Source organism: Hypanus sabinus, chromosome 2 (assembly GCF_030144855.1).
Source record: "Hypanus sabinus isolate sHypSab1 chromosome 2, sHypSab1.hap1, whole genome shotgun sequence".
Classification (NCBI taxonomy): Eukaryota; Metazoa; Chordata; class Chondrichthyes; order Myliobatiformes; family Dasyatidae; genus Hypanus; species Hypanus sabinus.
The window spans coordinates 190,419,695-190,445,915 of NC_082707.1; the positions used below are offsets into that span (position 1 = coordinate 190,419,695).

Sequence of the window (26,221 nt, forward strand, 5' to 3'; positions counted from 1 at the left end):
CGGTCAAAATAAAACTTCGATGAATTAACGTATATATGTTATGATTCCTAGTTGTTTTTGAGGCGGCTGGCGGTGATTACAATGGAACTAAGGCGGCGAGCCGTTTGGTGGACGCCGGCGGGGCGGGCCCAGACCGGGCTGATGGAAGACAATGGCCGCCGGGCTGCTGGAACAGGGGGAGGACGTTTTCAGGAGGCTCTTCAAGTACTACAAGAGGCGCGTACCCCCGCCGGACTTTTCTGGGGTCCTCGACTTTTCCAGACCTGAGAAGAATCTTAAAGTAGGTCCCGGCCGCTCTCGGTGAATCGATAGAAACCTGCCGCGGTCTGTTGCCCGTACTGCACAAACATGGTTGTGATCGTAACTGGCCTGGTTCTAGGGCATTAGAGTGGACTGTAAAAGGCTAGATTGGTAAACAGCATATGTATCATATAAGTAAAAACTTCATCACCAGAAAAAAAATCACGTATTAAGGCCTTTTCCCAAGTCTTAACCTATAATAACCCCATAGGTTATTGAATTTCAAATGCTCGCCCAGGACGTATTCACCTATTAATGTTTCTGTCTGTCATTTTTGGAAAACGAGTTCCAGTTCTTACAGTATTCTCTGGTGATAGAAGTAAACCCCTCTACGAAATGAGGCAGGCCCTTCTTATTCACCTTGACATGGCATTTTGATGTACCATATCCTTGAGAATATATTTCCTCCTTATAACAAGAATTGAATTGACTTTATTACTTACATCCTTCATATACATGAGGAGTAAAAATATTTATGTTATGTCTCAGTCTAAATGTGCTATTTATAGTCATCTGTAAAAAAAAAAATAGTATGTACAACAGGACAGTCAATATAACATAGAAATATAATTGTATCAGCTTGAATTAATCAGTCTGATAGCCTGGTGGAAGAAGCTGTCCTGGAGCCTGTTGGTCCTGGCTTTAATGCTTCAGTACCATCTCCCGGATGGTACCAGCTGGAACTGTTTGGGGTTGGGGGTAACTCGATCTGCAATGATCCGCCCTTTTTACACACCTGTCTCTGTATATGTCCTGAATAGTGGGAAGTTCACATCTGTAGATGCGCTGGGCTGTCCACAGCACTCTCTGCAGTGTCCTGCGATTGAGGGAAGTACAGTTCCCATACCAGGCACTGATGCAGCCAGTCAGGATGCTGTCATTTGTGCCCCTGTAGAAAGTCCTTAGGATTTGGGGACCCATACCAAAATTCTTCAACTGCCTAAGGTGAAAGAGGTGTTTTTTTCACCACACAGCCTGTATGGACCACATGAGATCCTCGATGATGTGTATGCCGAGGAACTTAAAGCTGTTCACCCTCTCAACCCCAGATCTATTGATGCCTGCTTCCATTCCTCCTGTAGTCTACAACCAGCTCCTTTGTTCTTGCAACATTGACGGAGAGGTTGTATTCTTGACCCCAATGAGTCAGGGTAATGACTTCTTCTCTGTAGGCTGCCCCATTATTATTTGAGATAAGTCCAATCAATGTAGTGTTGTCAACAAATTTAATTAGCAGATTGGAGCTGTAGGTGGTGACACAGTCATGGGTATACAGAGAGTAAAGGTGAGTACTTAGGACACAGCCCTGAGGGGCGCCTGTGTTGAGGGTCAGAGGGACAGAAGTGAGGGAGTGCACTCTTACCACCTGCTGGCGATCTGACAGGAAGTTCAGATCCAGCTACACGAGGCAGGGTGAAGTCTGAAGTCTCTGAGCTTCTTGTCAAGCCTGGAGGAATTTATGGTGTTGAATGAGTCCAAGAACAGCATTCTCACCTGAACATCCTTCTTCTCCAGATGGGTAAAGACAGTGTGTAGAGTTGCACAGCACACAGTACTCCACCAGAAGTATGACAAAAGTTTTATAAAGTTGGAGCATAACCATAAGACTTTACGACACAGAAGCAGAATTAAGCCATTTGGTCCATCAAGAAGAATAAGAGGAGATCTTATAGAAACATAAGATTATGAAAGGTATAATATAGAGAAAGGAAAGTTGTCTCCACTGGTAGGTGAGATTAGATCTAGGGGGCACAGCATCAAGATTTGGGGGAGTAGATTTAGGACAGAGATGAGGAGGAACTATTTTTCCAGAGAGTGGTGTATCTGTGGAATTCTTTGCTCAATGAAGCAATAAAGGCTACCTTATAAATATATTTAAGACAAAGTTGGATAGATTTTTGCAATGTAAGGGAATTAAGGGAAGGCAGGTGGGTGGAGATGAGTCCATGGCCAGATTAGCCATGATCTTACTGAATGGCAGGGCAGGATTGACAGGCCAGTGGCCTACTCCTGCTCCTATTTCTTATGTTCGTAAGTCTACTCCATAGCTGCTGAGAGGTTGGTCAATGCTTTGAAAGGTTGATCATGACTAGACTGAACTCCTGCCTCAGCAAGGACCTGGACCCATTGTAATTTGCCTATCACCACAATAGGTCAACGGCAGACACAATCTCAATGGCTCTCCACAGGGCTTTAGACCACCTGGACAATATAAGCACCTATGTTAGGGTGCTGTTCATTGACTATAGTTCAGCATTTAATACCATCAGTCCCACAATCTTGATTGAGAAATTGCAGAACCTGGGTCTCTGTACCTCCCTCTGCAATTGGATCCTCAACTTCCTAACCAGAAGACCACAATCTGTGCAGATTGGTGATAACATATCCTCCTCGCTGACTATCAACACTGGTGCACATCAGGAGTGTGTGCTTAGCCCACTTCTCTACTCTCCAGAAACACATGACTGTGTGGCTGGACATAGCTCAAATGCCATCTGTACATTTACTGACAATACAACCATTGTAGGTAGAATCTTAGGTGATGAGAGGGCGTACAGGAGTAAGATAGGCCAACTAGTGAATTGGTGCCTGGCACTCAATGGCAGTAAGACAAAAGAGCTGATTGTAGACTTCAGGAAGGGGGAGACAAAGGAACACATACCAGTCTTCATAGAGGGATCAGAAGTGGAGAGAGTGAGCAGCTTCAAGTTCCTGGATATCAAGATCTCCGAGGATCTATCCTGGTCCCAACATATCGATGTAGTTATAAAGAAGGCAAGACAGCAGCTATACTTCATTAGGAGCTTGAAGAGATTTGGCATGTCAACAGATACACTCAAAAACTTCTGCTGATGTACTGTGGAGAGCATTCTGACCAGGCTGCATCATTCTCTGGTATGGTGGGGGGGGGGGGGGGGGGCGGCTACTGCACAGGACCTAAAAGAAGCTGCAGAGGGTTGTAAATCTGCTCAGCTCCATCTTGGATTCTAGCCTAGAAATTACACACAATATCTTCAGGGAGCAGTGTCTCAGAAAGGCAGTGTCCATTATTAAGGTCCTCCAGCACCCAGGGCATGCCCTTTTCTCACTGGTACCATCAGGTGGAAGGTACAGAAGCCTAAAGGCACACACTCAGTGATTCAGGAACAGCTTCTTCCCCTCTGCCATCCAATTCCTAAATGGACATTGAACCTTTGGACACTACCTCACTTTGTTTAAATATACAGTATTTATGTTTTTTGCTCAATTTTCAATTTATTCAATATACGTATACTGTAATTGATTTACTTATTATTTTTATTATTCTTCTATATTATGTATTGCACTGAGCTGCTGCTGCAAAGTTAGCAAATTTTAAGTCACATGCCAGTGACAATAAACCTGATTCTGATTCTAATTTACTAGCCCTCTCAACCCCATTCCTCCTGTTTTCTCCCTGTAATCTTTGACACCCTGATTAGTCAAAAACCAATCAACCTCCATCTTAAATATACCCAAAGACTTGGCCCACACAGCCATATGTGTCAATAAATTCCACAGGTTCATTACCCTTGGACCAAAGAAAATTTTCCTCATCTTTGTTTTTAATGGATGTCCCTATGTCCCTCTATTCTAAGGCTATGTCGTCTGATCCTAGACTCCCCCACTACAGGAAACATCCTTTCCATATCCACTATATCAGGTTTCAGTGAGCGCCCCTGCCCCCCCCCCCCCCCATTCTTCTAAACTCCATCAAGTGCAGTCCTAGAGCCATCAAATGCACTTCATATTCTTAACACTTTCATTACTGGGATCATTTTCATGAATGTCCTCTGGACCATCTCCAATGCCAGTCCAAACTGCTCACAATACTCCATGTGGTCTGACCAATGTCTTATAAAGCCTCAGCATTTCATCCTAGCTTTTAAATTCTAGTCCTCTCAAAATGAATGCAAAAAAAATCATTTGTCTTCCTTGCCACTTTCTCAGCCTGCAAGTTAACCATTAGCAAATCCTGCAAGAGAACTCCCGAATCCCTCTGAACCCCTGATTTTTGAATCTTCCCCCATTTAGAAAATAGTCCATGCTTAAGGCATGGATCAACACCTGGAATTATGATATTGTAGCCATTAGTGAGACTTGTTTGCAGGAGGGGCTGGACTGGCAGCTCAATGTTCCAGGGTTCTGATGTTTTAGATGTAACAGAGCAGAAGGGATTAAAGGGGGAGAGCTGGCATTACTAGTCAAGGAAAATGGCACAGCAATGCTCAGTCAGGACAGACTGGAGAACTTGTGAGTTGTTATGGATGGAGCAGAGTCACATATTATAGACCACTCAACAGTCTGAGGAATTTAGAGGACCAAATTTGTAGAGAGATTGCAGACTGCTACAAGAAACATGAGGCTATTACAGAGTAGAGTAGGTGATTTTAACTTTCCATATATTGACAGGGATTCCCATACTGTAAAAGGATTAGATGGGATATGGTTTGTCAAACATGTTCAGGAAAGTTTTCTTAATCTGTACATAGAAGTCCCAGTGTGCGATACTTGATCTGCAATTAGTGGATGAGACAGAGCAGAAGTTTGTGTAGGGGAACACTTTATATCTAGTGATTACAATGTCATTAGTTCCAAAGAAAATATGAACAAAGATAGGTCTGCTCTGTGGGTGAAGATTCTAAATTGGAGAAATGGTCAATTTTGTTGGTATGAGAAAGGATCTGGCAAGTGTGGATTGGGACAGGCTACTTAACGACAAAAGTGTAATTTTGAGAGTAGAAAGCTTGTATGTGCCTGGGTCAGAACAAAAGGTAAAGATAACAAGTCTAGGGAACTTTGGTTTTCAAAAGATATTAAGGCCTTGGTTAAGAAAAAAAGCTTTATTTGTTCTGCTGCAATAGACATAGAGGAGCAAATAAAGTGCTTATAGGGTACAAGTAAAGCAAGAGAACACTAAAGAAATAGATCAGAAAGGCTAAAAGAAGGCATGAGGTTGCCTTAGCAGATACGGTGAAGGAGAATCCTAAGGGATTCTACAAATATGTTAATAGCAAAAGGATTGCAAGGGACAAAATTGGTCCTTTGGGAGATCAGAATAGTAGTTCATGTGTGGAGCCAAAAAAGATGGGGGAGATCTTAAATGCATTTTTGCACTTGTACTTACTAGGAGATGGACACAGAGTCTATAGAGTAAGGCAAAATGGCATCAACTTCATGGACTCTAAACAGATTACAGAGGAGGAGGTGTTTGCTCTCTTGAGGCAAATTGTAAAAGAGAGGCAAGAGTGGATTTCGGTCCGCTGAAAAATGATGCTGGAGAGGTAGAAATAGTGGACAAGGAAATGACAGATGAACTGATTAAGTATTTTGCATCAGTCTTCACCATTGAAGACATGAGCAGTATGGTGGAAGTTCCACTGTCGGGTCGGAAGTGTGTGAAGTTGCCATTACTTGGGAGAAGTAATGGAAACTGAAAGGTCTGAAGGTAGCTAAGTCACCTAGACCAGATTATGTACTCTCCAGGGTTCTGAAAGAGGTGGCTGAATAGTAATGATCTTTCAAGAATCACTAGATTCTGGAATGGTTCTGGAGGACTGAAAAATTGCAAATGTCACTCCACTCTTCCAGAAAGGAGAAAGGCTTAAGAAAGGAAATTATAGCCCAGTTAGTCTGACCTCAGTGGTTGGGAAGATTTTAGAGACAGTGGTTAAGAATATGGTTTTAAGGTACAGTACTTGGAGGCACAAGATAAAATAGGCCATAGTCAGCATCATTTCCTCAAAGGAAAATCTTGCCTGACAAATCTGCTGGAATTCTTTGAAAGAATAACAAACAAGATAGACAAAGGAGGATTGGTTGATGTTGTATACTTTGATTTTCAGAAGGGCTTTAACTTAGTGGCAGCAGTTCAATGCAATGCATAATACAGAAGCAAAAAATGGTAATAGTAATAATAAATAAATCTTATTCAGTATACTTTATACTGTATATGTATATTGAATAGGTTAAAACGTGCAAAAAACAGAAATACTATATATTTTTTAAAAAGTGAGATAGTGTCCAAAGGTTCAATGCATATTTAGAAATCGGGTGGCAGAGGGGAAGAAGTTGTTCCTGAATCACTAAGTGTGTGCCTTCAGGCTTCTGTACTTCCTACCTTATGGTAACAGTGAGAAAAGGGCATGCCCTGGGTGCTGGAGGTCCTTAATAATGGACGCTGCCTTTCTGACACACTGCACCTTGAAGATGCCCTGGGTACTTTGTAGGCTACTACCAAACATAGAGCTGACTAAACTTACAACTCTCTGTAGCTTCTTTGGGTCTTATGCAGTAGCCCCCCCCCGCCCCATACCGTGATGCAGCCAGTCAGAATGCTCTCCATGGTACATCTATAGAAGTTTTGAGTTTATTTGTTGACATACCAAATCTCTTTAAACTTCTAATGAAGTATAGCCGAGATCTTGACAACCAGAAACTTGAAACTGCTCACTCTCTCCACTTCTGATCCCTCTACGAGGATTGGTATGTGTTCCTTCGTCTTACCCTTCTGGAAGTCCACAATCAGCTCTTTCATCTTACTAACGTTGAGCGCCAGGTTGTTGCTTTTTGCAACATAGAACCTTACAGCACAGTACAGGCCCTTTGGTCCACAATGTTGTGCCAACCTTTTAGCTTATTTGAAGATTAACCTAATCCTTATGTCCTCTTTAGCCCTTCATTTTTCTAATATCCATGTGCCTATCTAAGAGGTCCATAAATGCACCTAATGTATCAGCCTTTACCACTACCCCGGCAGGGCATTTCAGGCCTGTGTAAAAATACTTGCTTCTGACATTCTCCTGTCTTTTCTCCAATCATTTTAAAATTATGTCATTTCTTCCCTGGGAAAATGTCCCTGACTATCCACTCTATACCTCTCATCAATTTGTACTCCTCTATCAAGTTTCTTCCTTCATTCCAAAAAGAAAAGCCCTGTCTCACTCAATCTTATCCTCATGGGGGACGTCACGTGATGACGAAGGATCGAGATGTGGAAATCCAGCTCTCCCGTAAAAAAAACTAGTAAAATAACGTTTAAGTGAAGAAAAGTTAGTAAATACTTTGTAAAAATTACTTACAAACCCCATTTCCAGAAAAGTTGCGTAATACAGTTTCAAGTTGCATTTCTGGATACAGTGACAGACTGTGTTAAGTGACAATGGTTTTCCAAAGTACTCCCTAGCCCAGGTGGCTATAATTGTCACAGTAGCATGACGGTTTCTTAGGCAGTGCCGCCTGAGGGCTTGAAGATCACGCGCATTCAACAGTGGTTTCCGACCTTGCACTTTACGCACTGAGATGTCTCTGAATTCTCTGAATCTTTTCACAATATTATGTACTGTAGATGTTGAAAGACCTAAATTCTCTGCAATCTTGCATTGGGAAATGTTCCTTTTGAACTGACTAACAATTCTCTCATGAATTTTGGCACAAAGGGGTGAGCTATGACTCATCCTTGCTTGCACAGACTGAGCCTTTGATGGACGCTACTTTTATACCAGTCATGCCTGCTTAATGTGGAGTCTTCCAAACCAGTGTTACTTGAATATTCTGTGCACTTTTCAATCTTATTTTAACTCTGCCCCAACTTTTGTTGAGTATGTTGCAGCCATCAAATTCTAAATTTGTGTATATTTACAAAATACAACTAAGTTGGTCAGTAAAACTATTGAAAATCTTTTCTTTGTACTTTTGTCAGTTAAATAAAGGTTCATGTAAATTCACATATAACATTTTTGTTTTCATTGCATTTTGGAAAATATCCCAACTTTTCTGGAAATGGGGTTTGTATAAACTACTCAGGATTATCTTTAGATATGTCTCCTAAACAGAAACAGAAGAGAACTACTACTTTGAAGACAGCATGAGTTGGGAAAGAAAAAGGGCCGACCACTATGACGAAACCTCGTACTCAGGTTGGACCTCTTCTCGGCGAAGTACATTTCACCTCCAGTGGTGCAGAACAGGAAACTGCAGCAACATCAACAGTCTCCGATAAGAAGCAGCAGGAGCTGCACATGCGTGAAGAAGTGGGCATGCGCAAACAGGTGCAAACCAAACTACAAGTTCCAGCTGCGATTGAAAGTGAATCGGAAGTAGAATCAGATTCCCTGGAAAACACAGATGAGGAAAAAGAGGAAGAAGAAGAACAGGAAGAAATTAAAAGTGGAAGACTTTCTGGAGACATAAGAGAAGTCCTGATACGAATAATGTATGAATTAAAAGTAATAAAAACAGACATTAAAAGTATGAAGATTATGCTTGATGTGAAAAAACAGGCGAAAATGGATAAGAAAGTTAAAAAGCTGGAAGAAATAACGGGAGACATCATTGATAGAGTGGACAAGATGGAAAAGAAGAGGAGGAAGGAATTTAACCCAGTGAAAAAAGTCTTATGGGAAAAGGATTATAAATTTATACTGCGTTACCCGGCAACACTGATAATTTTTTTGGATGACGAAAAAAGATTTTTTTACTGATCATCGGAAAGCAGAAGAGTTTGCACAAGAACTTTCAAATATTTGCTAGACACAACAAAGAATTTATGGAAGCGAAATGGATTAAAGATGAAGACTGAGATAGGGAATGGATTTGATGGATATTTAAGGGTAGAAGAATATACAAATATATTCTAATTATATTATAGAAGGGGAGAAAGGTAAAAATTTGAGGAATATTAATCGAGAGTAGTGATATTTTTTTCTTCTCTTACATATTTTTCTCGTTACGGGGGAGCTGGGGGTGCTTCTGATCGATTGCTACGGGATTCACTTGTGTAATCATGGCAACAGAGTGGGGTAATGTTGTGATTTTTTTCATTCACAACATTAGTAAGGGGGTATTTTGTTATCTTTTTCTTTACAATCTATCTTTCTTTCTTTGCCTGGATGATTGGGGGGGGGGGGGGGACACATAGCAACATGGAGAAGTTTAAAGAGATTCCCCAAGGTACTATGAGAGCTGAGATATTATGTATTGTTATAGATTGGAGTAACCTTGTTAAAATTTACTGACTAATGACTAATTTACTGAATTTTTTAAGTTTTAATGTTAATGGGCTTGATGGACTGGTGAAAAGAAAAAGAATTTTAACATACATTAAGAAAATGAAAGTAGATGTAGCCTTTTTGGAGGAAACACATTTAACAGAGATAGAATATCAGAAATTAAAGAGAGAGTGGGTCAGAAATGTTATTGCAGCTTCATTTAATTCAAAGGCAAGGTGAGTTGCAATTTTGGTTAATAAAACCTTATCAATTAAAATACTAAATGTACATGATACATGATTATACATTCTCAAATCTTTTCGGAATTATGGACTCTTATGAATATTTATGAACCAAATGAAAATGATGCAAAATTTATACAAGAAGCTTTTTTGAATTTGGGCAATGCATATGATAAAATATTAATAGGTGGAGACTTTAACTTTTGTTTAGACCCAGTTCTAGATAGATCAGCTAAGGCTGTTACAACATCAAAAGTAGTAAAACTAACTTTATCATTGATGAAAGATTTAGATTGGATGATATATGGAGAAGAATTAACCCAAGAGAAAGAGATTATTCATTTTATTCATATAGACATAAAACTTATTCAAGGATAGATTTTTTTTATTATCAATGAATATTCAGGATAGAGTGAAAAGTATGGAATATAAAGCGAGAATACTGTCAGATCATTCCCCTTTGATAATGACAGTGATAATGATGGATAAGGAGGAACTGATTTACAGATGGAGATTTAATTCAATATTATTAAAATGACCAGATTTTTGTGATTTTATGGAAAAACAGATTCAATTTCAGTTGATGATAAATTTATATTATGGGAAGCGATGAAAGCATATTTGAGGGGCCAGATAATAAGTTATACTTCTAAAATTAAGAAAGAATATATGGTAGAAACAGATCAATTGGAAAAAGAGATTACAAAATTAGAAAAAGAATCTCAAAGATATATGACAGAAGAAAAACTAAGACAACTTATTAATAGGAAGCTACAATATAATACACTCCAGACATACCAAACAGAAAAAGCAATTATGAGAACTAAACAGAGATATTACGAATTAGGTGAAAGATCACACAAGATTCTTGCTTGGCAGTTGAAAACAGAGCAGGCTTCCAAAACGATAAATGCAATTAGAACAAGTGTAAATAAAATTACTTATAAACCTTTAGAAATTAATGAAACCTTTAAAAATTTTTATTCTGAATTATATCAATCGGAATCACAAAATGATGTTGTTGAGATACAGGTTTTTATCACAAATAACTCTTCCAAAATTGAATTTGGAAGAACAGAAGGGATTAGATATGCCTTTTATATTAAAAGAGGTCGAAGAAGCTCCTGGATCACACCAGAGTAATAAATCTCCAAGGGAAGGTGGTTTTTCACCTGAATTTTATAAAAAGTTTAAAGATTTATTAATCCCTCCTTTTATGGAGTTAATATATCAAGTGGAAAGAACACATAAACTTCCAGAATCTTTTTCGACAGCGATTTTAACAGTATTGCCAAAAAAAGTTAGAGATCCTTTAAAGCCAGCATCATATAGACCTATTTCTTTGTTGAACACGGACTATAAAATAATAGCAAAAATTTTATCTAATAGATTATCTAAATATTTACCAAAATTAATACATATGGATCAAACAGGATTTGTTAAAAATAGACAATCAGCAGATAATGTAACTTGGTTACTTAGCATAATTCATTTGGCACAAAAGAGGGAGGAAATGAGCATGGCAGTTGCTTTGGATGCAGAAAAAGCATTTGATAGATTGGAATGGGATTTTTAATTTAAGGTATTGGAAAAATATGGGTTAGGAGAATCTTTTATAAACTGGATTAAAACCTTAAATACGAGTCCCAAAGCTTAAAGTAGTGACAAATGACCAAATTTCAACATCATTTCAGTTAACAAGGTCAGCTAGACAAGGTTGTCCATTATCACCTGCTTTATTTGTATTGGCAATAGAACCATTAACTGAATTAATTAGAACCGACTCAGATATTATGGGCTTCAGAGTTAACTGGGAGGAATATAAGATTAATCTATTTGCTGATGATGATCTGATTTACCTAACAAACCCATTGCATTCGAGAAATTACCTTTTAGATTGGAAGAATATGGAAAACATCAGGGTATAAAATAAACCATATAACCATATAACAATCACAGCACGGAAACAGGCCATCTTGGCCCTCCTAGTCCGTGCCGAACCCTTAATCTCACCTAGTCCCACCTACCCGCACTCAGCCCATAACCCTCTACTCCTTTCCTGTCCATATACCTATCCAATTTTACCTTAAATGACACAACTGAACTGGCCTCTACTACTTCTACAGGAAGCTCATTCCACACAGCTATCAGTCTTTGAGTAAAGAAATACCCCCTCGTGTTTCCCTTAAACTTCTGCCCCCTAACTCTCAAATCATGTCCTCTAGTTTGAATCTCCCCTACTCTCAATGGAAACAGCCTGTTCATGTCAACTCTATCTATCCCTCTCAAAATTTTAAATACCTCGATCAAGTCCCCCCTCAACCTTCTACGCTCCAATGAATAGAGACCTAACTTGTTCAACCTTTCTCTGTAACTTAATTGCTGAAACCCAGGTAACATCCTAGTAAATCGTCTCTGCACTCTCTCTAATTTATTGATATCTTTCCTATAATTCGGTGACCAGAACTGCACACAATATTCCAAATTTGGCCTTACCAATGCCTTGTACAACTTTAGCATTACATCCCAACTTTTGTACTCAATGCTTTGATTTATAAAGGCCAGCATTCCAAAAGCCCTCTTCACCACCCTATCTACATGAGACTCCACTTTCAGGGAACTATGCACAGTTATTCCTAGATCTCTCTGTTCCTCTGCATTCCTCAATGCCCTACCATTTACTCTGTAGGTTCTATTTGGATTATTCCTGCCAAAATGTAGAACCTCACACTTCTCAGCATTAAACTCCATCTGCCAACGTTCAGCCCATTCTTCTAACCGGCATAAATCTCCCTGCAAGCTTTGAAAATCCACCTCATTATCCACAACACCTCCTACCTTAGTATCATTGGCATACTTACTAATCCAATTTACCACCCCATCATCCAGATCATTTATGTATATTACAAACAACATTGGGCCCAAAACAGATCCCTGAGGCACCCCGCTAGTCACCGGCCTCCATCCCGATAAACAATTATCCACCACTACTCTCTGGCATCTCCCATCTAGCCACCGTTGATCCATTTTATTACTCCAGCATTAATACCTAACGACTGAACCTTCTTAACTAACCTTCCATGTGGAACTTTGTCAAAGGCTTTGCTGAAGTCCATATAGACTACATCCACTGCCTTACCCTCGTCAACCTTCCTCGTAACTTCTTCAAAAAATTCAATAAGGTTTGTCAAACATGACCTTCCACGCACAAATCCATGCTGGCTACTTCTAATCAGATCCCGTCTATCCAGATAATTATAAATACTATCTCTAAGAATACTTTCCATTAATTTACCCACCACTGATGTCAAACTGACAGGTCTATAATTGCTAGGCTTCCTTCTAGAACCCTTTTTAAACAATGGAACCACATGAGCAATAAGCCAATCCTCCGACACAATCCCCGTTTAGACAATAGACAATAGGTGCAGAAGTAGACCATTCGGCCCCTCGAGTCTGCACCGCCATTCGGAGATCATGGCTGATCATTCACTATCAATACCCAGTCCCTGCCTTGTCCCCATATCCCTTGATTCCCCTATCCATCAGATATCTATCCAGCTCCTTCTTGAAAGCATCCAGAGAATTGGCCTCCACCGTCTTCCGAGGCAGTGCATTCCACACCTCCACAACTCTCTGGGAGAAGAAGCTCTTCCTCAACTCTGTTTTAAATAACTGACCTCTTATTCTCAATCCATGCCCTCTGGTACTGGACTCTCCCAACATCTGGAACATATTTCCTGCCTCAATCCTATCAAATCCTTTAATTATCTTAAACGTTTCAATCAGTTCCCCTCTCAATCTCCTCAATTCCAGCGTGTACAAGCCCAATCTCTCCAATCTCTCTGCGTAAGACAGCCCTGTCATCCCAGGAATCAACCTAGTGAATCTACGCTGCACTTCCTCAATTGCCAGAATGTCCTTCCTTAAACCTGGAGACCAAAACTGTACACAATATTCCAGGTGTGGTCTCACCAGGGCCCTGTACAAATGCAAAAGAACATCCTTGCTCTTGTATTCAAATCCCCTTGAGACAAAGGCCAAAATTCTATTTGCCCTCTTCACTGCCTGTTGCACTTGCTCATTCACCTTCATTGACTGGTGAACTAGGACTCCTAGGTCTCTTTGCATTTCTCCCTTACCTAACTCGACACCGTTCAGACAATAAATACTCTGCCCTCTTGTTCCTGTTTCCAAAGTGGATAACTTCACATTTATTCACATTGAATGACATCTGCCAAGTATCTGCCCACTCACTCAGCCTATCCAAGTCTCCCTGTATTCTCCTAACGTCCTCTTCGCATGTCACACTGCCACCCAGTTTAGTATCGTCAGCAAACTTGCTGATATAGTTTTCAATGCCCTCATCTAAATCATTGACATATTTCTAATCATTGTTTCTAATGACATATTAAAGATCTCCGTCAGAGCTCCTGCTATTTCTACACAAACTTCCCTCAACGTCCTGGGGAATATCCTGTCAGGACCCGGAGATTTATCCACTTTTAAATTTCTTAAAAGCGCCAGTACCTCCACCTCTTTAATTGTCATAGGTTCCATAACTTCCTTACTTGTTTCCCACACCTTAGACAATTCAATATCCTTCTCCTTAGTGAATACCGAAGAGAAGAAATCATTCAAAATCTCTCCCATCTCCTTCGGTTCCACACATAGCTGACCACTCTGATTCTCTAAGGGGCCAATTTTATCCCTCACTATCCTCTTGCTTTTAATATAACTGTAGAAACCTTTCGGATTTACTTTCACCTTATTTGCCAAACCAACCTCGTATCTTTTAGCTTCTTTTAGCTTTTCTAATCTCTTTCTTAAGATTCCTTTTACATTCTTTATATTCCTCGAGCAATTCCTTTACTCCATGCTGCCTATATCTATTGTAGACATCCCTCTTTTTCTGAACCAAATTTCTAATATCCCTTGAAAACCATGGTGCTCTCAAACCTTTAACCTTTCCTTTCACCCTAACAGGAACATAAAGATTCTGTACCCTCATAATTTCACCCTTAAATGACCTCCATTTCTCTATTACATCCTTCCCATAAAACAACTTGACCCAATCCACTCTCTCTAAATCCCTTCGCATCCCCTCAAAGTTAGCCTTTCTCCATCAAAAATCTCAACTCTAGGTCCAGTCCTGTCCTTCTCCATAATTATATTGAAGCTAATGCTATTGTGATCACTGGACCCGAAGTGCTCCCCAACACATACATCAGTTAGCTGACCTATCGCATTCCCTAACAGGAGATCCAACACTGCCCCATCTCTAGTCGGTACTTCTATGTATTGTTGCAAAAAACTATCCTGCACACATTTCACAAACTCTAAACCATCCAGCCCTTTTACAGAATGAGCTTCCCAGTCTACATGTGGAAAATTAAAATCTCCCACAATCACCACCTTGTGTTTACTACAAATATCTGCTATCTCCTTACACATTTGCTCTTCCAACTCACGCGCCCCATTAGGTGGCCTATAATACACTCCTATCAGTGTTACTGCACCTTTCCCATTCTTCAATTCCACCCAAATGGCCTCCCTAGAGGAGCTCTCTAATCTATCCTTCCAAAGCACCGCCATAAGATTTTCTCGGACAAGCAATGCAACACCTCCTCCTCTGGCCCCTCCTACTCTATCACACCTGAAGCAACTAAATCCAGGAATATTTAGTTGCCAATCACACCCTTCCTGCAACCATGTTTCACTAATAGCTACAACATCATAATTCCAGGTATCAATCCACGCTTTCTCATCCACCTTTCTTACAATGCTCCTAGCATTAAAATAGATACATTTAAGATACTCTCCATCTCCTCCTCTCTTTCCATCCCTAACAATGCATTCAAATTTATTATCCTTTTCTTTCTTCTCCCTTACATCTTCGGGCCGAGTGCATCCCTTCTCCATCACCTGCCTTTCCTCCCTCACACACTGTCTATTTACTTGCTCCACTGGTGAACTAACCTCCTCTCCCATAGTCTCCTCAAATAGTCTCCCGCCCCCCCACATCTTACTAGTTTAAGTCCGCCCTGTAGCCCTAGCAAACCTCCCCGCTAGGATATTGGTCCCCCCACGATTCAAGTGTAACTTGTCCTTCTTGAACAGGTCACTCCTGCCCCAGAAGAGGTCCCAATGATCCAGAAACTTGAATCCCTGCCCCCTGCTCGAATCCCACAGCCACGCATTCATCCTCCACCTAATTCTATTCCTACTCTCACTGTCGCATGGCACAGGCAGTAATCCCGAGATTACTACCTTTGCGGTCCTTCTTCTTAACTGCCTTCCTAACTCCCTATACTCTCGTTTCAGGACCTCTTCCCCTTTCCTTCCTATGTCATTGGTACCTACATGTACCACGACCTCTGGCTCTTCACCCTCCCACTTCAGGATATCTTGGACGTGATCAGAAATGTCCCGAACCCTGGCACCAGGGAGGCAAATTACCATCCGGGACTCCCGGTCACCTCCACAGAAACGCCTGTCTGAGCCCCTGACTATTCCCCTATTACTATGGACCTCTTTCTTCTAACCCTACCCTTCTGAGCTACAGGGCCGTCCTCTGTGCCGGAGGCTCGGCCACTGTCACTCCCACCAGGTAGGCTGTCCCCCCCAACAGTACTCAAACATGAGTACTTATTGTCAAGGGGTACAGCCACTGGGGTACTCTCTAGTACCTGCCTCTTCCCCTTCCTGACTGTAACCCACCTATCTGCCTCCCGTGGTCCCAGAGTGACCACCTGCCTGTAACTCCTCTCTATCACCTCCTCACTCTCCCTGACCAGGCGAAGGTCATCGAGCTGCAGCTCCAGTTCCCTAACTCGGTCCCTCAGGAGCTGCAGTTCGGTGCACCTGGCGCAGATGTGGACGTCCGGGAGGCTCGGAGACTCCAGGGATAAAAATGGGATAAAAATGAAATTTTACTCCTTACTAAAGGAGATTATAGTCAATGTCGACTAGTAACTCAATTTAGATGGCTGATAAATGGTATAAAGTATTTAGGTATAAGAGTTGATATAAATTAAATAATTTGCCATTATTGAAAAAAATTTAAGAAGATCTTGATTAATGGATGATGTTACCAATAACATTAGTAGGTGGAGTCAATAATGTAAAAATGAATATATTTCCTAGATTACAGTATTTATTCCAAACACTACCAATACAACTGCCGCAGAAGTTTTTTTTAGGAGTTGAATAAATGTGTGAGGAAATTTCTTTGGAAAGGTAAGATGTCAAGAATATCGTTGGAAAAATTGACAAGGAAATTTGACCTAGGAGGGTTACAACTCCCAAACTTTAAGAATTATTATAAAGCAAATCAACTTAGATTTATTGCATCTTTTTTTGATGAAGATAAACCGGCATAGATTAGAATAGAGTTAAATAAGATAGGAGAAAATATACCAGAAGATTTTATATATAAATGGGAATCTAAATGGATACAGGAAAAGAAAGAATCCCTTATATTAAAACATTTAATTGATTTATGGAACAAGACAAATGTTGATGATGAGATAAAGAAATCTTTATTAGCAAAGAGACCTCTAATTCAAAATAGACTCATTCCTTTTACAATGGATAACCAACTTTTATATAACTGGTTTCAAAAAGGGATTAGATATATAGGAGATTGTTTTGAAGGAGGTATATTGATGTTGTTTGATCAATTAAAGAATAAATATAAAATATCAAATAACACTCTTTTCTGTTATTTCCAATTAAGGGCTTATTTAAGAGATAAACTGGGTCAAACAATGTTAGTGCCGAAACCTAATGAAATAGAAACTTTAATTCAAAAGGGAAAAATTTTAAAAATTACTTCTTGTATGTATAATTTGATTCAAAAACAGACAATTAAACAAGAAATTCATAAGGCAAGACAAAAATGGGAAACTGATGTGAATATTAAAATTGATGAAACAAGTTGGTCAAGACTGTCTTGACAGTATGACAAATACAACAAATGTCCAACTTAGATTGGTACAATACAATTTTACATCAATTATATATTACACCACAAAAAATAAATAGATTAAACCCAAATTTATCTGATCAATGTTTTCGATGTAATCAAGAAATTGGTACTTTTTTACACTGTACCTGGTCTTGTTTTAAAATTCAACCTTTTTAGATAAATTTAAGAGTTTTATTGGAACACAACTTCCACATAACCCAATATTATTTTTATCATTGAAGGGATAAAACCGAAACCTAAATTGAACAAATATCAGAAAGAATTCATAAAAATTGCATTGGCAATAGCCAAAAAGACTATTGCAGTTACTTGGAAATCAGATTCATACTTGAGTATGGATCGTTGGAATAATGAAATTTTTAGCTGCATTCCACTTGAAAAAATTACTTATAATTTAAGAAATAAATATGACATATTTCTGAAAATTTGGTGCCCTCACTTACAAAAGATAGGATTAAATATATAGGTGCTCCGAAGATAAAGTTATTAGTCATCTGGGGAAAGAAATAAATAAATATGTATATTAAAGCTATTTTGAATTCCATGGAGCATGTGGGGATCTTCCGATATCCAGGCAGTCTTTCTTTCTTTCTTTCTTTCTTTCTTCCTTTTCTTTCTTTTTTTTAGACTGGGATGTTAATGGGAGGAAGGGTTAAGGGGAGGGGGGAGGACTTATATCATATTATTCTATTATCCTATTCATTCTATGTAACTATCTTAAAAAATTGAATTAAAAAATCTTATCATAATTTTCACGGGATCCATAAGATATAAAAGCCGAATTAGGCCATTTGGCCCATCAACTCTGCACCAGTATTTCATCATGGAGGATCCATTTTCCCTCTCAGACCCAATCTCCTGCCACGTTCATGAACCATTCAGAAATCTGATGATATCAACAGGAAGTGGACAAGTTTGGTGAAAGATCAAGTGGCTGCTTAGAAGTCATGAGCATCATATGGAAATTACCAGAATGATGATATGTTTCCTGTCTGTTCAAGATGGCAATGGATCCAACTTTGCTGGCCTTTCTTCTTCTTCTTCTTAAGCCCATCACCTCTACTTTTTTTTTAGACTCATAAACTGCCAACAGTAGCTCACCAGAATCTTGTATCCTGGGACACTCTTTCAAGCTGTCCCCAACAGTAGCCCATCTTTGAAGATCCTTCCTCTCCCGGAATGAGGTCTTTGTAGCTTCTGTCAGCGTTTCTGTAGTTCTGAGTTTTTACACAATCGGGTTGTTAGCCCCATGCCCAACCATCCTCCTTTCACAATTGGGCTTGGGACCATCCATGGTAGAGTTGAAGAGTTGACCTTTGATAATTGTCCTGAAAAATGAGGTTCTTTGTTCCTGTAAATTATTTAGTCCAGTGCTGTCACAATCATGTTGATGCAAAATCCCAGACTTCAAAGGGACAACAATATATGTAGGATGGGATGATTTAGTTGTCCATCTCATTTGTTGACGTTGTCATCAAGGTTCATGACCATGGAATAAAGAAAGGGGCTGTAGCATCATTTCTAGAAAATTAGCTAACTAACAGTTGTTTATCTAACCACTTCATTTCAATCCAGAAATTATTACTTTAATTTCCCTTTCCACTCCCATTCTGACCTGCCTGTGGCCATTATATCAATGGCCCCATGTAAACATACATCAATTAAGTTTATTAAATCAATTACCAAGTAATTAAGATCATTATCAATTCTCAAGTAAGTAGAATAAGTGCATCAAGTTGCAAAATTATGAAATTTAACTATTTCAGGTTTCTCTGTACAATGAATGGCTTGTCTGTTATGAGTCATCCATCTGTAAAACTGATTTAATTTTTACCTCCAATAGCATGGCGAGAGAATGCCCTGCTGGGCATTTCCTACAGCTTGCTAGTTCACTGTTTTTGCATGGTTTGTGTTGATTTTTGTGTCACTGCAAAAAGGCGGCATCCATCATTAAGGACCCCCATCACCTGGGCATGCCCCTTGCCATTTCTGCCATCAGGTAGATGTCTGAATGAGCTTTGAACCCATGGAGACTACCTCACTTTTTTTTTTGCCTCTTTTCGCACAACTTATTTAATTTAATTTATAGTTTTTTAATTGTATTTTGTAAGTTTTTTATTATTATGTACTGCTACTGTTGCAAAACAGCAAATTTCATGACATATGCTGGTGATATTAAATCTGATTCTGTTTTTCAAATGAGAAAATCTGCTGATGCTGGAAATGCAAGCAACACCTACAAAATGCTGGAAGAACTCAGCAGGGCAGGCAGCATCTCTGGAAAAGAGTACAGTTGATGTTTCATGAAAGGACCCTTCATCAGAACTGGAGAACCAAAAGGACAAGGAGTGAGAGTTAGAAGGTGGGGGGAGGGGAGGAAGAAACACAAGGTGATAGGTGAAACCGGGAGGGGGAAAATAAAGAGCTGGGAAGTTGTTGGGTGAAAGAGGTACAGGGCAGGAGAAGGGAGAATCTGATAGAAGAGGACAGAAGGCCATGGAAGAAAGAAAAGGGGGAGGAGCACCAGAGGGACATTATGGGTAGGTAAGGAGATAAGGTAAGAGAGGGGAATGGAGAATCAAAGATTAAGTTTCAGTAAATGAAACACAGTTAATTGGAGTAGGCCATGACTTAATTGAATAGTAAGATAGGAATTTGATTTGGACATAGATATGGGGATATGGGGAAACATATGTAAACTTGATTATGCAGCTAAGTTGGCATAAACAAGTTGGGCCAAAAGGCCTCTATCCTATGACTCCAAGGGCTGAAAAGGCTTTATTGTAGCGGTGTGCTACACGCAGCGCTAAAATTACGACACGGAGTCGGTAACTGCAGTCGAAGGAAAAAACTTTATTCGAAAACTTCAGCCTCACTTTTAAGCCTCCTTCAACCGGCCCCCCATGGCGCAGAGGCTCCAAAGCTCTGTGCTCGCAAACCCCCATAGGCTATCTAATTGTGAGTCGGTTCGGATGTGCCAGGAAATGGGGCGCCACAATATTTCCTGCTCCTCTATCGGGTTTCAATAGGAATTGCTTCCAGGATGAGGAATCCTACATGTAATGAGGAGTAGAATCAAAGGTTGGGCAGTGCAAGGTATATGTAAGCAATACAGGTGTACATGAATCTTACAGAACTTATTTTTATTATTAAGGTAGAGTCCAGGGAAGAACATAGTAGGAGCATTGAAAAAAGATAAACATAATACTATTAAACTCTACAATAAAAGAGGAATCTGTGATAGGAACATTGCTATTGGCAGGAGGCAGTGAGTTGGTGACTTGCTTAGAAATGCACGATGCCAGCACAGAGCGATGTCCATGGAGGAACACTACTGTCTGGCACATTCCAGCCTGCAGGAGTACGTGCTGAGGGATGCACTGAAGTTCGGTGCAACCACGACAGAGTCTTTGTGAGGAAGTACCACTGTACAGGGAACTTCTCTAAAGTATGGTGAGGGAGTGGCTGGATTGGTTGAGGAAGCCTCTCATTTATTGTAGTTGTATACTACCTCAGAGCATTACAGTGGCACTATTTTTGGCTAAATCGTCTTAAAATGTGCTGACTTACAGAATGCAGGCAAAGTTTGGGGTTATATATTCGTATAAAATTGCTCACTCGCCAAAATCAACAGCCCCACTTTTACCCAAGTGCCAATGTCGGCCATGATGGAAACCGTGACATGACACCACAACTCATGCACGAGGCCAGCCTCAGAAGCAACTCACGATGCTCACTGGAGCAAAAGGGCAGGGAAGCTCTATTTCAAGCAGTCACATTTTGTTAATCACCATCAGAATGTGCAGGATTGGGACAGATCTAACTGCCACCCATCAAAAAGATCTTCTTATAATGACGTACTTCAAGACATCCATCAAACCCTTTGCTGCAGTCAAAGGACAGCAGTGACTATATCACGTCCATTTAGGAGAGGGCCAACCACATCATCAAGAATAATCAGCATCCTGGAGGCTTTGGTGTTACTGCTTCGTATCTTCTATCCAGCATTAGGGTAAAAAAAAATATGGTCAGCATAATTATGCCGCATGGAAAGAGAAGGGGGATGTAATGGTCAAGAGATGAGGCCAGGGCTGCACGACTCCCATGATCAGAGACAAACAACAAACACCAGAAGAGATGAAGAGACGGCGGATGAAAGGTCTCCAGAATGACAACAAGAGGCACAAGGGTGGCAGATCAACCAGAAATGATGCTGTCAAAAGTGTCCTTCGTTAAATGAGGAGGAGCTACTATTTGCCTTGCTACGCGTCGTTCTTTAATAAACTGAGGTTTTCTTCTTCAATTTCCAAAGCAAAGCGATACGAGTAGCATTCAGGAAAATTTAATGTTCGTTCTGGTCACATCAGACTGCACTACCCTTCTCTCAAAGGGTGCCCCAACAGGTCACCCCAATGTCTAGTTTTGTATTATAAATAAAGTTTATTCTTATTTTTAAAAATGTTATGAGGTTGATAACTTTAGTGATTCTAAGGAAGATGAGAAAACTCAATTAGAAAGTGCTAAAGGCAAAGTATGAATGATATAGAAGAGTTGTATGCACAATAAATTCCTGTATTTGGTTAATTTAATGGCTGTTGTCATGCTAGCTTGAAAAGGACTAATCTCAGAAGCTAAGCAGGCTCAAGCCTAATTAGAACTTGGAAGGTTTAATATATTTAAACCTCCACTTTAAATATATCTACTGACTTGGCCTCCATAGCCATCTTGGAAATGCCACAGCAGTAGGGCGGCACAGTCCAGTAGTGATTTGTATAACACTATTGCAGCATAAGAATCAGCGATTGGGGTTTCATTCCTGCAGCTGTCTGTAAGGAGTTTGTAATACTTCCCATGACCTTGTGGGTTTCCTCTGGTTGCTCCCACATCCTCCCACATTCCAAAGCTGTACCGATGAGTTGTGGTCATGCCATGTTGGCCCCAGAAGCGTGGTGACACTTCCGAGTTGCCCAAAAGCACATACTTATTTGGACTGTCATTGACACAAATGATGCATTTCACTGTATGTTTTGATATACATGTGACAAATTTAGCCTACCTTTAACTATCCTGATGTGAATATACTCTTTTTATAAATCCTCCTTTATGAAAATTTATATACTTTTAAGCAAGATGCTGAGGTTGCTTGAAGAGCAAGATGTATGTTTCCATTCATTTATTTGGCTGCTGAATATCGTTCTTATCAAAGGAGGAAATTATGCATCAGCTGGAGTCACCATCTTTTTTTATTTGGAAGACTATAGCCCACAGCTTTAAAAATCCCCACAATTATAAGACCTTAAGACATAGGAGCAGAATTATACCTTTCAGCCATTTCATCAAGGCTGATTATCATCCCTCTTAACACCATTCTCTTGCCTTCTCCCCGTAGTCTTTGGCATGCTGGCTAATCTAGAACCTATCAACCTCCACTTTAAATATACCCAGTGACATGGCCTCCAAAATGAATTCCTACAGATTTACCACCCTCTGGCTAAAGAAATTCCTTCTCTGTTCAAAAGGGATGTCTCTCTATTTCGAGGTTGTGCTCTCTGGTCCTAGACTCCCCCACTATGGGAAACATCCTCTCCACGCCCCCTCTATCCAGGCATTTCAATATTCAATAAGTCATAATGAGATCACCCCTCATTCTTCTGAACTCCAGTGAGTACAGAACCAGAGCCATCAAACAGTCCTCATACATTAGCCATTTCATTCCTGGAATCATTCTCATGAACCTTTTCTGGATGCTCTCCAATACCAACACATCTTTTCTTAGAGAAGGTGCCCAAAACTGCTCACTATACTCCCAAGTATGCTCTGACTTATAATGCCTTATTACATCCTTGCTTTTATATTCTAGTCCTCTTGAAATGAAAGCTAACATTGCATTTGCCCTCTTCACCACAGACTCAACCTATAAGTCCTGCAAGTTAACATTTAGGAAATCCTGCACAAGGACTCCCAAATCTCTGTGTATCTCAGATTTTTAAACGTTCTCCCCATTTAGAAAATAGTCAGTGTCTTTATTCCTTCTACCAAACTGCATGACCATACACTTCCCAACACCATATTCCACCTGCCACTTTTTTTTCCCATTCTCCCAGTCTGTCTAAGTGCTTGCTGACTCCCTGCTTGCTCAACACTACCTGCCCATCCACCTATGCTTGTATCACCCACAAACTTGGCCAGAAAGCCATCAATTCCATCATCCAATTCATTGGCATATAAAATGAAAAGACGTGGTCACAACACCACTAATCACTGACAGCCAACTAGAAAAGGCCCTCTTTATTCCCATTCTTTGCCTCCTGCCAGTCAGCTAGTCTTTTTTTTCCATGCTAGTATCTTTCCTGTAATACCATGGGCTCTTGTTAAACAGCCTCATGGCCAGCAACCTGTCAAAGACCTTCATAAAATCCTAAGAAACACAGCCATTGTTCCCCATTTTTCGATCCTGCTTGCTATTTCCTCAAAAAAGTCTAACAGATTTGTCAGGCAAGATTTCCCCTTAAGGAAACCCTGCTGACTTTTGGCCTATTTTATCATGTATCCCAAGTATCCTAAAATCCTCATCATTGATAATGGACTCAACCACTGAGGTCAGACTAACAGGCCTATAATTTCCTTTCTTCTGCCTCCCCCTCTTCTTAAAGAGTGGAGTGATTTTTTGCAAATTTCAAGTCCCCCAGAACAATTTCAATTTCCTTGTGATTCTTGAAAGGTCATTACTAATGCATCTTAAACCTCTTTCAGAACCCTGGGGTGTTGTCCATTATCTCAATTACCTCCTTAGCAACTACACTCATCTCTGCCCCCTAACACTCTCAAATTTCTGGCATAGTTCTCCTGTATTCCACAATGAAAGCTGATGCAAAATACTTTTTAAGTTTGTTTGCCATTTCTTTGTCCCCTAATACTACCTCTCCAACGTCATTTTGCAGTGATCCAATAATCCTTTTTGCCTCTCTTTTATTCTTTATATATCTAAAAAAAACTTTAGGTATCCTCCTTTATGCTATTAGTTAGCTAACTTTCATGTTTCATCTTTTCTCTCCTTGTGACTTTTTAGTTGCCTTCTGGTGTTTTTTAAAAGCTTCCCAATCCTCTAATTTTTACTATATTATATGCCCTCTCTTTTGCTTGTACACTGTCTTTGACTTCCCTCGTCAGCCATGATTTCATTATCCTTCCTTTAGAATACTTTTTCTTTGGGATGTATCTATCCTGCGCTTTCTAAATTGCTCCCAGAAACTCCAGCTACTACTGCTCTGCTGTCATCATGCTAGTCTTCTCATTGCTACCATCAGGCACATACTCAATAATTCAGGAATAGCTTCAGGTTTATTATCATTGGTATAGGTTGTGAAACTTGTCATAATGCAACAGCAATGCATTGCAATACATAATAATAAAAACTGTAAATTACAATAAGAAATATATATAAATATTTAAATAGGAAGGGGGGAAGACTTCCCCCTTCCCCTCTTCCATCAATTTTGGCCAGCAACTACCTCGTGTCTCTATAATTCCCTTTACTCCACTGTGGTACTGATACATTGGACTTTAGCTTCTTCCACTTAAACCGCAGGGTGAATTATTTTATATTTTGATCACTGTCTCTAAGGGTTCCCTTACCTTAATCCCACAAATCAAATCTGGTTCATTACACAGCACCCAATCTAGAATTGCCTTTCCCCTAGTGAGCTCAACCACAAGCTGCTCTAAAAAACCATCTCATGGGCATTCTACAAACTCCCTTTCATGGGATCTAGCACCAACCTGATCTTCCCAATCTAACTGCATATTGAAATTCCCCCATGCCTATCATAACATTGCGCTTTTGACATGTGCTTTGTATCTCCCATTGTAATTTGCATCCCGCATCCTAGATACTGCTTGGCTGCTTGTACTTAACTCCCATCAGGGTATTTTTGCCCTTGCATTTTCATAACTCTACCCACAAGTAAGAGATGAGATTGATCTGGTGCAGCTCTTAGCATTTTCTGTATTTAATTTCTTTATCTTGTATTCTTCCCTTTACCATCAGCTTCTGCTTTGCATTTGAATCACACACCACTGAAGTTTGTCTAATATCAGTGAATAAACATGACTAGCCCTAGGATTTGGATATATATCTGTTTCATGTAATGAAAATCAATTGGTTTATTCTTCAGTTTTTCAGGAGTGAATTGAGAAACTATTTGAATAAAAAAGGAACCTTTGTATGACTGTAATATATTCTTAAAGTCCTTTTTATTTTTATTGATGTTATTGTTCATCCAGTTAAAATAAAGTTATATTTCTTGTGCCCATGATATATATTGATTATGCCTGGGGTCAGCCTGTAAGAGTCGGTACACTTCCGGTGGCCACAGCTTACTAACCCTTATTAATCCATACGTCATTGCAATGTAGGAGGAAAACAGAGTATGCAGAGGAAAGCAACATGGTCACAAGGAGAATGAACAAACTCCTTATTGCCAAGGAGGAAATTAAACTCTGATTAGTGATCATTGATACTATAAAGTGTTTGCACTAATCTCGATGCTATGGTAGAAGCATCAAAACTTGATAGCACAGAAAAACCATACCAACTATTAAAAAGATCTTCTTCAAAACAATTCCATTTTCCAACTCTCTTTCCATATACTTGAATATTATGGAGTTTCAGATCTGCACCC

The 26,221-nt window shown here is 39.8% G+C and overlaps 1 protein-coding gene across 1 annotated transcript in view; it reads left to right on the plus strand.

Annotated features, from left to right (window-relative positions):
- The first annotated feature begins 149 nt into the window (after positions 1–149).
- Positions 150–26,221, plus strand: part of alkbh1 (alkB homolog 1, histone H2A dioxygenase) — a 56,207-nt gene continuing 30,135 nt past the window's right edge. Inside the window, exon 1 of the mRNA XM_059961660.1 lies at positions 150–280. Coding sequence (XP_059817643.1) covers positions 152–280 — 129 coding nt within the window. The 5' untranslated portion in view covers positions 150–151. The remainder of the gene's footprint in view (positions 281–26,221) is intronic.